Below are 14668 nucleotides of genomic sequence, written 5' to 3' on the forward strand. Positions count from 1 at the left end.
GGGAACAGGATATAGAGAAGGATATAAACAAAGATAAGTACAATATGTGTTCTTGAGACAGTGACTTGACTTAGGCTTTTTGAACAAGATATTTGGGTTGGATGGTAGTGGAAATATCTGGAAAAATAACTAAAAACTGATGAAAAGGGCCTGAATGCCGGTCTAAGGAATTTGGGTTTTATGTGATAAATAATGGGATCATTACAAGATTTTTGAGAAAGGATGTGATGTATACAATGGTATTTTAGGAAAACTAATCTAGTGGCTGTGTATAGATTAAAAAAACAGGAAATGGGGAAGGCTATAAACAGCTTGGGTGAGCAGTTTTTACAGTAATCCAGATAAGAAGAGGTTAAAGTCTGAACCGGAATAGTGGCTATGAGAATAGGGGAAAAATAATGGCAAATGTAAGAGATATTGTGAAGGAAGAATTGATAGAACTTAGTGAGTATTTAACTTTGGAAGGGAGGATTGAGAAAGAGTCCAAGATGATCTGAAAATCATAAACATGGGTTACTGGGAGAATGATGAAAGGAAAACAGGAAGTTACAAAGCTAGGTCAAACTTGGGGCAGAGAACTGTGAATTCTGGTTTTAGCCTTGTTTATTTTGGGGCTATCAGGAAGTTTTCAATGGAAAGCTTACATCTCTAGGGAGAGGTTGGGCTGGAGAAATACAGCAGTCATGGGCATGAGGATGATCCGACACCGTGAGAATGGATGAAATCACAGAGAAGAGCAAACAACTAGAGCTGATTCCCTGATGCTCTCAGGGAGCATCTACATTAATAAACGTCTTTAGAAGGAGAGGATTTCATTAAAGGAGTTAGGATCATGGACCGTTGTGAAAAAACAAAAAAACAGTTTTCTTAGTTGGTTAAAAATCAGGAAAATGATAGGAAAGGCCATTGGATTTTGAATCTCTGGCATCAGTAGAATTAGAGAAAATGACACGCATGAGTTTTAGAAGTCTGGCAGAATGAGAGAAAGAAAACTTGAGTGGTAAGAGAAAGATGGCTTCCCAGGTGGCTTAGTGGTAAAGAATCTGCCTGCAATGCAGAAGACTCAGGTTCGATTCCTGGGTCAGGAAGATCCCCTGGAGAAGGGAATGGTAACCCACTCCATTCTGGCCTGGGAAATTCCATGGACAGAGGAGCTGGCAGGCTGCAGTCCATTGGGTCGCAAAGAGCTAAACAACGACAACTTCTCCCACCAAATAAGCTGCTTGATAGCAGGGACCTTGTCTTGCTCAAGAGAGAGGATGAAGTCAAGTCAGCAAAGAGTGAGGAAGTATTTCATGTTTTGGGAGGTAGGGGCTAGGATTTGGTATTTCTGCGAATGAAGGACCAGGGTCCTGTGGAAGACAAGAGCAGTAAATAGAATACCAAGGTGGAAATTTTATTGTTGGTAAGGAAATAGATAATTTATGAGAATCTGAGCTTAGAGGAAAGAGTATGGGAATTATTGACAAAGTCTGAGATGAGAAGGGAGTAACTCCATTAATACATAATAAATATGTACTAAGCAGATTTAATAAAGAATAGTCAAATATCTGTAAGAAATTGGGAAACAAAACTTATGAGGACATTTTGTGTACATATAGATATTTTAAAAATAATTTTTCCCCTTCAGAACTACCTTTTTATGTATCAAGTAACAGCATTTGTATAGAACATGTCAATGGCAACTCGTTATTTACTTGACTTTTTTTATGTAAATATTTCTCTACCTGAAGCTTATCCTTTTAAGCTTTGAAAGATTTAACATGAATCTTTCTTTATTCTTTACTAAATAGTGTATCTGAATATAATTTAACTTTAGCATCATAAGTGGGACTCATCAAGAGTATAATCATTTTATTTGCTTCTTGTAGTCTGAAATTATTGATATGTTTTTGCTTACATCAAATGGTTTCAGACTGCTTTGAATTGATAGTGGTTTTGGTATGCTGATATTTTATCTTCTCAGTGATCAACTTTTAGCAATTTTTTGTCCTTCCTCCCTTCTTTTTTGATTTTAATCTAGCTGTTCTCTTATTCAATAAAGACTGGAAGGGTACTTGGGAAAGCCAGATATCTGTAATTTATAGACATCTCTTAAGTCAGTGTGGTTGAGGCAGGTCCTTCTAAGGAATAATGCCCATAAAGTTAGTTTGTGACAGCTCAGTATGGTTTGGGAAGAAATGTACAGCTGAATTCACGATGATGTTTCAGATGATCGGTATTGCTTGGTGTTTGGACTTTGAGAGCAGTGGCATTACTATAGTTAGCTAGCTTTATAGGTTAAAATTAAAAATCATAAGTGAACTGTTTCGTAGAAATGAACACATGGTTCTTTTTGTTTGTTTCACTTGACCAAGTACCAAACTGAAGTTAGAAATGTATGCAAAGCAGAATAATAATAGTGCTAGATTTTAAAGAATAGGCTACAGCTCAGTGAAACCTTAAAGTTTTAAGGGATAAAATAATGAATTAAATTTCCCGTGATGGTGAGGAGTTTTTCCTATGGGAATACACAGGCAGTTCCTAATGGTTGAATGTGGCCCCGTCCGATTCCTTGGGGTGCTTAGTCCTATTCTTAGACATCCAGATAAAGTCTGCCATTTTTAGTCCTATTTTTAACATCTAGATAAAGTGGATGAAAGCTTTATTCTTTTCAGCTACAAAGATTAAAGATCTGATACAGTTTTACTTTTATGGGAGATAATGTTGATTTAAATAGTTATTAAAGATTATAATAGTTTAAAAATGTATATACTGAAAATAATCAGTGTTTTCTTAGATTAAATTGTTACTTATCCCCGCTTTTTGCTTCTGCCTTTATGGTTTTCCTTAAGCCAAGCAAAATGAAACCGAAAACCTGATCTCAGTTGCTAAGTACCATAATAGGACTGAAGGTTTTGTTACACTGAGAAGCTGAAAAGTCTCCATTTACTCCGCTTGTATTTACTTTTTTCCTCCTATCAGAGTTGGAGTTTCAAAATGAGCTATAGTTTGGGAGTCAAACTGTAAAGTCACTTCTCTTTGTCTCTGAGGACATTGATTCCTCAGAGAAAATTCTTTGTGATTTTTACTTGGTAAAATTGCTAATATTGGGAATTTCCTGGCTGTCCATTCGTTAAGACTCAGAGCTTTCACTGCCGTGGCCTGGGTTCAATCCCTCGTCAGGGTACTAAGAAAGCACAAGCAGTGCAGCAAGGCCAAAAAAGGAAAAAGATTGCTAATATTAATGTCATGATTTACACAATTTCAGTCAGCCATATGTGCTTTAAAGACGAGAACAGCAGCTCCTCCTGCTTTTATTTTCCATTGTCCCCTAACTTCATGGTTGTATTGATTATATCCTTTGCTTGTAGTAATTTTTCTTGGCAATTTCTTTTATAGATTTGGAATGTTAGGATTCTTTTGATCCAGTGTTCAAGAGTAAATAAACATCTTGGAAAAAATAACATATCAACTTTAAATACTACCTATATCAGCCCTGTGTCATTAATAAACCCCACTATCAAGCATTCATTATTTGATCAGCTCAAGCAGTGAAACCAGAATAAAAATGTGTGTGTTGTGGTACACAGAAGTATGGCTAAGGCAAGCAAATGTTCTGTTTGGATAGTCTAAATTTTTAAAAATTCAGTATTACTGTATATAATACAGTTTAAATTAAAAAATAGTTTTCTTTATGAATTAGTAAAAATAGTTTACCTTTTTCCCTCCATTTTCATTTTTAACTTTTTTTTTTTTTAAAGTCCGCAGATGCACTTTTGGTGGCAATCGACTCTGAAGTAGTGGGAGCTGTTGATATACTACTTAATCATCGACCAAAACGATCATCAAGACCAACTATAGTAGTTAGTACTCTTAAATATTTATTAATTTGAATTTTTAAACCAAAATAGATCTGCCCCATTGCCATTTTTTCTTCCCCTCCAATTTACTTCGTTTTATAGAAATAGATTTTTTTTTTACTCTGTAAAAATATTACTTTAAGTAGACATTTGCAAGAATAACTAATATTGCTATCAGGAAACCTTAAAATTCGTGATATTTCTAGAATTTTGTTGATGCAATCCAGTATTTTTAGTTTGGAACATTCTACAGGCTAAGTTGAAAATATAGATCAGTTTCCAGTTGGATTTAAGATTTAAATATAAACAATGAAACCATAAAACTGGAAGAAAATGTAGGTGAATATTTAACTGTTTGAGAGGGAAGGACTTTGAACAAAAATCACAGTAGCACAGCCTTTGGTTGTATAGAAGTTAAACTTCTGAAATCAAGACCTCAGGAAAAATTAAGCAGATGGGTAACTTTCAAAAGATATTTTTAGCATATATCTCAAATTCATAATCTTAATATTAGATGAATTGATGAAAAACTTAAAAATCAGTAAAAGATGTGGAAAAATCTCAAAGTGCAAAATGATAATCTTACTAATAATTAAATATGAAATGCAAATGTTTGCTTATCAGATAGCAAAGATTGTTTAAAAAGTACTAACCATTGATAGCAAAGGAGTAGTATAGTCTCATACACCACTGGAAGGGAAGGTAGTTTGAAAAGTGGTTTGGCAGGAAGTATCAGTAACAAGAAATATGTTCATATTCTTTAAACTATCACTTCCTCCTCTAGGAATTTGTCAAGGAAATGGTCAGAAATGTAGACAAAAATGTTACTTGTAATCTTATTTGTAGCAATGAAAAAACCATGTGACATAATTTAAACATCCCAAAATAGATTTGAATATAAATAACTACCTGTATATTAAAATAGTGTTTTTAAAGGAATAATTAGGAACACCTAACATTCTAACATTGGGACAGAATGGTAAAAAATGAGAATAGTAAACTGTATATATAGTATTATCTGAGGTTAAAAATATGCATAGAAAAGGAATTCTATGGAAATATAGCAAAATGTTACCTAACAGCAGTCATCACATTACCAAATTAAGGATATTGTTTTCTTTATTGCTTTTGTGATTAAGAAGATAGTCACTAATGCAATAAATTCTACTGTAAAAATGAGATATTTTCTGTGTATGTATCAAAATGTAACAGTTATAACATTCATTATTGGTGAGGATATAGTGAAATAATCAGTAAAAATAATTTCTGGGAGTGTTGTAAACTGGCTATAATCAGAAGAAAAATATTGTTTAAGAAAGAATTATAAATTCATTGCAAATGATCTGCCATTCTCTGAGAAAGATGAGAAGCTCCCCTAAATTGAATACTTTATATTAACTGAAATAATTTTCCCTCATTTAAACTATGACAAAATTTGTGTAAGCATAATTTTCTCCCAAGGATAGTTCCAGCTAATTTTAAGTGGTAGCAAGCAACCAACAGTATAGAGAAAAAAGAGCTAATAGTATAGTTCCTGTTCAAAAGATCAGAAATGTCTAGAATCCTATTCAATTTTCTGTCACCTGTCCTCCAGTTATAGTATATTTTGGTATCCCTACCTGTTCAACCTCCTAACCTCTTAACCCATTTACTCCCTTGAGGAGGTTGAGTGTAGAGTTCCAGGATATTGGAGCAACTGACTGATATTATTTCATCACCATTACCACTGCCAGTCGAATCTTGAGTTATAAGGCCAGGCAGTCCTCACCTACTCAGTAAGAGAACACTTTTTCAGTGTCTCTAACAAAAAAGGCTATCCAGCCTTTGCTTTGAATACTTCTAGTGACAGCAAGATCACTTTTTAACAGGTTGATTACCTCTAGACAGGCAATGTCAAGTATTTTTATATACTTTTTAAATTTGTCATCTCAGTGAATTCATTCTATATTCTTGGCTTATCAAAATTGTCTTTTGATAAATTTTGACTTTCAAATACAGGTTTCTTTTTTATAGTATGTAGATTATATTTTGTGCAATGAAATTAGGGATTTTAATCATCTGTTTTTCACATAGTTAAGTATGTTTCATGGGAAAAATAAGGACCATTTTTTTCGTAAGAGATTAAATATGACTTCCTCCTCTTTATAACTTCTTCTTTTGTAATTAGGGGAAATGGAGTAAATTTTTATAGATTTCTCTGTAATTTTTAAATAAATTCATTAATTTGAAGACCCCAATAAATAGAAGGGAAGTATATAAACAAACTATTCATAAAAGGAAAAAAATAAGAATGTCAGAAAATAATAAAATTTACCAGTAATCAAAGAAAAGTAAATTAATATTCGTGATAGTTTTTTCGCTCATAAATTGGGAATGATCATGCCCAGTGCTGGTGAGTAAATCTTAGAGTGTGGGTACATTCCTGTGTTATTAGTAATATAAACTATTAAAAGGTCTTGATAATACGTATCAAAGCTTCAAAATTGCTCATGGCCTTTAGACCTATAATTCCATTTCAAGGGTTCTATGTTAATGAGATAATCCTAAAGTTTGAAAAAGCTGTATTCATAAAGATGTTTGTGATAGTATTATTTATAGTAGCAAAATAAAATACCTTGAACATAAAATCTATGAACTCCCTTAAATTGCATGCAAAATTCTGTACAAAAAGTTTTTTTTCCAGAAGAGTCTTTGTTATAGCTTCCTTGAAGTTGCCTTTAAAAGCAGGTGTGGTGGCAAAAGGATTAAAAACAAATACTGTAGAAACTGGGTATTTTTATTTCGGCTTTTGTATATTTTTCAGGTTTTTTATAATGTGTGTACTATTGCAATGTTAGTAAAAATTACAAAAATTAACTGTGAACTTGATGAGCTTATACTATGGAATCAAACAGCTCACAGGAAAACAGCTGTGAAAAAGTGATAAGTATTAGAAAGAATATACAATAGTCATAAGTCAACCTTATTTACTTTACCTGGCTCTTTATTTACTGATGTTTCTTTCCTCATGTTATGCAGTCACCAGGCATGAGCCCATGTAGTGAAAGGAGCTCGGGCTCCAGAGGACCAGACACCTGGGTTCTATCTGCACTTTGCCACTCTGTTGTATAGCTCGGGCACATTCACTTCTCTGAGCCTCAGTTTCTTCATGGAGATTATAATGCTTAATTTTGCAGGCTATTGTGGGGATTAAATGAGATAATAAATACAAACTGCCTAGTGGTTCCAGGAGCTGTGATTGTTAGTGTTTTTGTACATTTGTAACAGGAAGTATAAGTGGTGTTTGAAAATATGTAGAGAATTATACAAAATGAAGAGTGCCTCCTATTTTCTTATTCTTTACAAGTAACTTCATTGCTATCAATGTGGCAAGGTTTTGTCGTAGAGGTGGATTTAAACATTTTTTTCTCATGCCTTTATACTTTGCCTATTTTTAACACTTCTGTTTTTCCATTATATTCTCTCTCTAAAATTCTTGTTCTTTATCCTTGTCATGCATGTTGTCATAATCTTGTGAAAATGAAACGCTTTTTCCTAAAGTATTTCTCCAGATATCCACACTTCTTCTTTGTTAGAAAAACAAAACTCTGGCTATATGAATATTTCCTAGTGAAGATTTTGTCTGTCATGATTATACTGCATTTACTAACTAAAGTTGTTTTGAAGTTTCAAAAAAGATTTAATCCTAGTAAAATGTGATTATATTTCTCAAAATAATTTTTATATTCTTTGTGTCTTTTGTTCATTACATTTTTTAGATAAATGCTTTTTTGATGTCACAAGTAAGAACTTTTGGATGTTTATATAAATATTTTTCAGAAACTAATGGAGAGAATTCAGAATCCTGAGTATTCAACAACTATGGATGTTGCACCTGTCATTTTAGCTGCTCATCGTAACAACTATGAGATTCTTACAATGCTGTTAAAACAGGATGTATCTCTACCTAAGCCCCATGCAGTTGGCTGTGAATGTACATTGTGTTCTGCAAAAAACAAAAAGGACAGCCTCCGACATTCCAGGTCAGAAAATTAAGATTTAAATTAAGATGTGTGATGCAGTAAGGTATATGTCAATATAGTTTTTATCGTTGTTCTGTTTAGACTTTTAAGAAATCTGGTATTGCAGTGAGTAATGAAAGCTAAACTTCTAGCTCCTTTGCTTAATACAATGAGTTCTGTATTTTAAAGAAATGTTTACTAAATGATGAATAAGCAGGAAAACTTTTCAGATTATGAATAAGGTTTATCTCATAATTCTGTTGGTCAGAGATAGGGTCATTATTTGCTTTTTAGAAGTAGGGTTTATTAATCTAAAAGAATTTGCAAGTAGTGGAAGGGATGAAGATAACTACTTCCTATCTTATTTATAAATAAATACTGTTACCTATCTAAATATTCAGCCTGTTATGCCTCTTTGTCCCCTCTCACACAATATTTAAGTCTTTTTCTCTTCCCATTCTCCCCAGTCAAAAATATTAACAACTGAGGGGTAAATGAACTCAAGAAAGTATCTCTTCCTGGACAGGTTGAGCAAGATCACACATGTGCATGTGGTATAACGTGTGTGGTTTTGGGCTAGACTTGAAAATCTCATTTTCAGCATAGCCTTTATGTATATATTATCTTTACAGTGGTCAGATGTAGTTAACATAGTGTCAGATAAAGCATTTACTACAGAAAATATGGTTGGAAGTCCCATGTCATCTGTTGTCACTGTTTTCTAGTTAAGTCTTCTTGTACAGTATCTGTGAAATTAGCTTTAAAGCTGTGCGCCATCTACCTTACCTCATTCCTCTCCTTAAGAACAGATCTTTGGTGGATCAACAGATAGTCACAAATCCATAAATTGGAAAAGTCTACTGGGAATCGATTTAATGTTTACTTGCAGAGATTGTACTGAAAATTTTTTCTATTTCCAAGTCTATTTTCCAATGAGATCTATGTTTCTCTTTGATAAGATCTGGTTGGTAGTTATGGCAATTTTAAAAACCATTTTAAAAATAATTTTATTTATTTGTTTTTGACTGTGCTGGGTCCTCGTTGCTGCGCGTGGATTTTCTCTTAGTTGCGGGGAGCAGGGGCTACTCTCTAGTGCACAGGCTTCTCACTGTGGTGGCTTCTCTCGTGGAGCATGGGCTCTAGGGCAGTCAGGCTCCAGGAGTTTCGGCATGTGGGTGCAGTAGTTACTACTCACAGGTTCGCAGGTTCTAGAGCAACAGGCTCAGTAGTTGTGGTACACAGGCTTAGTTGCTCCATGGCATATAGATCTTCTTGGATCAGGGAATTAACCCCTGTCCCTTGCATGGGCAGGCAGATCCGTTACCACTGAGCCACCAGGGAAGCCCAGCTATGGCAATTTATCTAACTTTTTAGTTTTAAAATGACTCAGATCAGATCAGATCAGATCAGTCGCTCAGTCGTGTCCGACTCTTTGCAACCCCATGAATCGCAGCACCCCAGGCCTCCCTGTCCATCATCAACTCCTGGAGTTCACTGAGACTCAACGTCCATCGAGTCAGTGATGCCATCCAGCCATCTCATCCTCTGTCGTCCCTTTCTCCTCTTGTCCCCAATCCCTCCCAGCATCAGAGTCTTTTCCAATGAGTCAACTCTTCGCATGAGGTGGCCAAAGTACTGGAGTTTCAGCTTTAGCATCATTCCTCCCAAAGAAATCCCAGGGCTGATCTCCTTCAGAATGAACTGGTTGGATCTCCTTGCAGTCCAAGGGACTCTCAAGAGTCTTCTCCAACACCACAGTTCAAAAGCATCAATTCTTCAGCGCTCAGCCTTCTTCACAGTCCAACTCTCACATCCATACATGACCACAGGAAAAACCATAGCCTTGACTAGACGAACCTTTGTTGGCAAAGGAATGTCTCTGCTTTTGAATATGCTATCTAGGTTGGTCATAACTTTCCTTCCAAGGATTAAGCGTCTTTTAATTTCATGGCTTCAGTCACCATCTGCAGTGATTTTGGAGCCCAGAAAAGTAAAGTCTAACACTGTTTCCAGTGTTTCCCCATCTATTTCCCATGAAGTGATGGGACCGAATGCCATGATCTTCTGTTTTCTGAATGTTGAGCTTTAAGCCAACTTTTTCACTTTCCACTTTCACTTTCATCAAGAGGCTTTTGAGTTCCTCTTCACTTTCTGCCATAAGGGTGGTGTCATCTGCATATCTGAGGTTATTGATATTTCTCCCAGCAATCTTGATTCCAGCTTGTGTTTCTTCCAGTCCAGCGTTTCTCATTATGTACTCTGCATATAAGTTAAATAAACAGGGTGACAATATACAGCCTTGACAAACTCCTTTTCCTATTTGGAACCAGTCTGTTGTTCCATGTCCAGTTCTAACTGTTGCTTCCTGACCTGCAAACAGATTTCTCAAGAGGCAGGTCAGGTGGTCTGGTATTCCCATCTCTTTCAGAATTTTCCACAGTTTATTGTGATCCACAGTCAAAGGCTTTGGCATAGTCAATAAAGCAGAAATAGATGCTTTTCTGGAACTCTCTTGCTTTTTCGATGATCCAGCGGATGTTGGCAATTTGATCTCTGGTTCCTCTGCCTTTTCTAAAACCAGCTTCAACATCAGGAAGTTCACGGTTCACATATTGCTGAAGCCTGGCTTGGAGAATTTTGAGCATTACTTTACTAGCGTGTGAGATGAGTGCAATTGTGCGGTAGTTTGAGCATTCTTTGGCATTACCTTTCTTTGGGATTGGAATGAAAACTGACCTTTTCCAGTCCTGTGGCCACTGCTGAGTTTTCCAAATTTGCTGGCATATTGAGTGCAGCACTTTCACAGCATCATCTTCCAGGATTTGAAATAGCTCAACAGGAATTCTATCACCTGCACTAGCTTTGTTCGTAGTGATGCTTTCTAAGGCCCACTTGACTTCACATTCCAGGATGTCTGGCTCTAGGTGAGTGATCATACCATCGTGATTATCTGGGTTGTGAAGATCTTTTTTGTACAGTTCTTCTGTGTATTCTTGCCACCTCTTCTTAATATCTTCTGCTTCTGTTAGGTCCATACCATTTCTGTCCTTTATCGAGCCCATCTTTGCATGAAATGTTCCTTTGGTATCTCTGATTTTCTTGAAGAGATCCCTAGTCTTTCCCATTCTGTTGTTTTCCTCTATTTCTTTGCATTGATCACTGAAGAAGGCTTTCTTATCTCTTCTTGCTATTCTTTGGAACTCTGCATTCAAACGTTTATATCTTTCCTTTTCTCCTTTGCGTTTCACTTCTCTTCTTTTCACAGCTATTTGTAAGGCCTCCCCAGACAGCCATTTTGCTTTTTTGCATTTCTTTTCTATGGGAATGGTCTTGATCCCTGTCTGCTGTACAATGTCACGAACCTCATTCCATAGTTCATCAGGCACTCTATCAGATCTAGGCCCTTAAATCTATTTCTCACTTCCACTGTATAATCATAAGGGATTTGATTTAGGTCATACCTGAATGGTCGAGTGGTTTTCCCTACTTTCTTCAATTTAAGTCTGAATTTGGCAATAAGGAGTTCATGGTCTGAGCCACAGTCAGCTCCTGGTCTTGTTTTTGCTGACTGTATAGACCTTCTCCATCTTTGGCTGCAAAGAATATAATCAATCTGATTTCGGTGTTGACCATCTGGTGATGTCCATGTATAGAGTCTTCTCTTGTGTTGTTGGAAGAAGGTATTTGTTATGACCAGTGCATTTTCTTGGCAAAACTCTATTCGTCTTTGCCCTGCTTCATTCCGTATTCCAAGGCCAAAATTGCCTGTTACTCCAGGTGTTTCTTGACTTCCTACTTTTGCATTCCAGTCCCCTATAATGAAAAGGGCATCTTTTTTGGGTGTTAGTTCTAAAAGGTCTTGTAGGTCTTCATAGAACCATTCAACTTCAGCTTCTTCAGCATTACTGGTTGGGGCATAGACTTGGATTACTGTGATATTAAATGGTTTGCCTTGGAAACGAACAGAGATCATTCTGTCGTTTTTGAGATTGCATCCAAGTACTGCATTTTGGACTCTTTTGTTGACCATGATGGCTACTCCATTTCTTCTGAGGGATTCCTGCCTGCAGTAGTAGATATAATGGTCATCTGAGTTAAATTCACCCATTCCAGTCCATTTCAGTTCGCTGATTCCTAGAATGTCGACATTCACTCTTGCCATCTCTTGTTTGACCACTTCCAGTTTGCCTTGATTCATGGACCTGACATTCCAGGTTCCTATGCAATATTGTTCTTTACAGCATCGGACCTTGCTTCTCTCACCAGTCACATCCACAGCTGGGTATTCTTTTTGCTTTGGCTCCATCCCTTCATTCTTTCTGGAGTTATTTCTCCACTCTTCTCCAGTAGCATATTGGGCACCTACCGACCTGGGGAGTTTCTCTTTCAGTATCCCATCATTTTGCTTTTTCATACTGTTCATGGGGTTCTCAAGGCAAGAATACTGAAGTGGTTTGCCATTCCCTTCTCCAGTGGACCACATTCTGTCAGATCACTCCACCATGACCCACCCATCTTGGGTGGCCCCACGGGCATGGCTTAGTTTCATTGAGTTAGACAAGGCTGTGGTCCTAGTGTGATTAGATTGACTAGTTTTCTGTGAGTATGGTTTCAGTGTGTTTGCCTTCTGAACACCTACCGTCTTGTAACACCTACTGTCTTACTTGGGTTTCTCTTACCTTGGGCGTGGGGTATCTCTTCACGGCTGCTCCAGCAAAGCGCAGCCATTGCTCCTTACCTTGGATGAGGGGTTATCTCCTCACTGCCGCCCTTCCTGACCTTCAACGTGGGATAGCTCCTCTAGGCCCTCCTGCGCCCACGCAGCCACAACTCCTTGGACGTGGGGTTGGTCCTCCTGGCCAGCGCCCCTGGCGGTTACTAGTCTATGAGAAATTTCCTGGCAATCCAGTGGTTAGGACACCACGCTTCCACTGCCAAAGGCAAAGGTTCAATCCCTGGTGAGGGGACTAAGTATTAAAATCCTTTATTAATGTTAAATATAAATTATTTTCCAATAGTATGCTTACATGTGTAATAAGCATTTGGAGATAGGGTTTGATGCTGGAGAGAACACAATGCTGTTTTGATTTGAGATGTGAAAAAAGCTTGCTCTGAAAGCTTTTAGAGGAGCTGTGGCTTGAGCTCAGTGTTTAAGTATGAATAAAAATTAAAAGGTAAAAGGCATTTTACATAGTACATGAATGTGGTTTATTTAGGGAACTGCAAGTGGTTTGGTATATTTGTTGAAGGCTTTGAGAGAGTTTGTTATTAATGTTTGAGAAAACAGTTACAGCAAATGTCAAAAGAGCTCTGACTAAAGTCATTTTCAGGAATTGCTAAGCAGAGCTGCAGGAGAAAAGAAAGTTAACCAAAAAAGAGATGGATAAAGGTTTCAGGGAAGTTGAAGAGCCAGTATACTAGCAATAAGGAAGAGAGGCAGTCTGTGTTTGTGAGATACTGGTTTTTAAATTTCAGAGCAGTGCTAGGTGATACAGTCTTTCCATTTGTAACAACATGGTTAGACCTTGAGAGCTTTATGCTAAGTGAAACAAGTCAGATGGAGAAGGACAAATACTGTATGTTTTCACTCTTTTGTGGAATATAAAGCACAAAAACACCTATGGTTTAGTTGGGGAATGCATTCAAAGTTGCAGCCATTTCTTAAGAGTTCCTTGTCTTTTTCTTTTTATCAGACTTCCTGATGCTCTGCACACATGCCTAATTTTTTAGTCAGCTAGGAATTTGTGGAGACTTTGTATATCTTTTCTCATTTCCAAGGTCTCCCTATTAAATTTCCATTTGGTCCACTGTTTCCCTCACCTCACCCTGCAAACTTGGTCTTATAAAAAACTGCAGGTTTTCCTTGGTCATCCATATTAAGTCCAATCCTTTCAGCCAGCAGAGCTGTAGGTTTTTACCTCCCAACAAATGGATTTATACCCCGTTAGCACAGAGAAGGCAATGGCACCCCACTCCAGTACTCTTGCCTGAAAAATCCCATGGATGGAGGAGCATGGTAGGCTGCAGTCCATGGGGTCGCTAAGAGTTGGACACGACTGAGCGACTTCACTTTCACTTTTCACTTGCATGCTTTGGAGAAGGAAGTGGCAACCCACTCCAGTGTTCTTTTCTGGAGAATCCCAGGGACGGGGGAACCTGGTGGACTGCCGTCTATGGGGTCGCACAGAGTCGGAAACGACTGAAGTAACTTAGCAGCAGCAGCAGCAGCACAAAGGTGCAGATTTACCAGTTTCAGAATGGAAAACTACGGTTATCCTTAAATGAACTAAAAGCAGAGATGATGGATGTGGCCTTAGGCAAAAAGGCCACAGGTTCCAGCCATTCCTGCCTGAAGTTCTGGTAGTTTTCCAGTAATTGATTGTCAATAGATAATTTTGAGTGACCTGAAATAGTTGATTTTTTAAAAAATGATTTTGTCCGTTTTATGCATATTTTTGTATAGTAAAATCATTGATCTCTTTATATTCCACCATTACTTTTGATAGTGTTTTGAATACCAAAATGACAGATTTTATTTTATTTTCATTTACTGAAGTACAGTTGATTTATAACATGATACTGATATTAGCTATACCCCAGTGTGACTCAGAGATGCACATATGTACATTCTTTTTTATATTCTTTTCTTTATGGTTTATCAGAGGGTATTGAATATAGTTCCCTGTGCTCAACAGGAGGACCTTGTTGTTAATCCATTCTACATATAGTAGTTTGCATCTGCCAACCCCAAACTCCCAGTCCATCTTCTTCCCCCCTCCCCCCTTGTCAACCACAAATCTATTCTCTATGCCCAAAATGACAGAT

General features: G+C 37.0%; 1 protein-coding gene across 22 annotated transcripts in view; it reads left to right on the forward strand.

The window, feature by feature from the left end:
- Positions 1-14668, forward strand: part of TRPC1 (transient receptor potential cation channel subfamily C member 1) — a 61951-nt gene that overhangs the window by 14979 nt on the left and 32304 nt on the right. For 12 of the 22 annotated variants that reach the window (XR_015157089.1, XR_015157097.1, XR_015157105.1 and 9 more), the window contains 2 exons: positions 3744-3845; positions 7662-7864. Coding sequence is in view for 15 of the 22 variants with exons in the window: in XM_086382375.1 (XP_086238501.1) it covers positions 3744-3845; positions 7662-7864 (305 nt within the window). In the remaining 7 variants the exon portion in view is untranslated. The remainder of the gene's footprint in view (positions 1-3743; positions 3846-7661; positions 7865-14668) is intronic. The other 10 variants (XM_086382540.1, XM_086381727.1, XM_086381803.1 and 7 more) reach the window with 1 other exon arrangement.

This window comes from Bos grunniens, chromosome 1, assembly GCF_055505025.1.
Source record: "Bos grunniens cultivar Pamir isolate PY7600 chromosome 1, Bosgru_T2T1.0, whole genome shotgun sequence".
In the NCBI taxonomy this organism is placed as follows: Eukaryota; Metazoa; Chordata; class Mammalia; order Artiodactyla; family Bovidae; genus Bos; species Bos grunniens.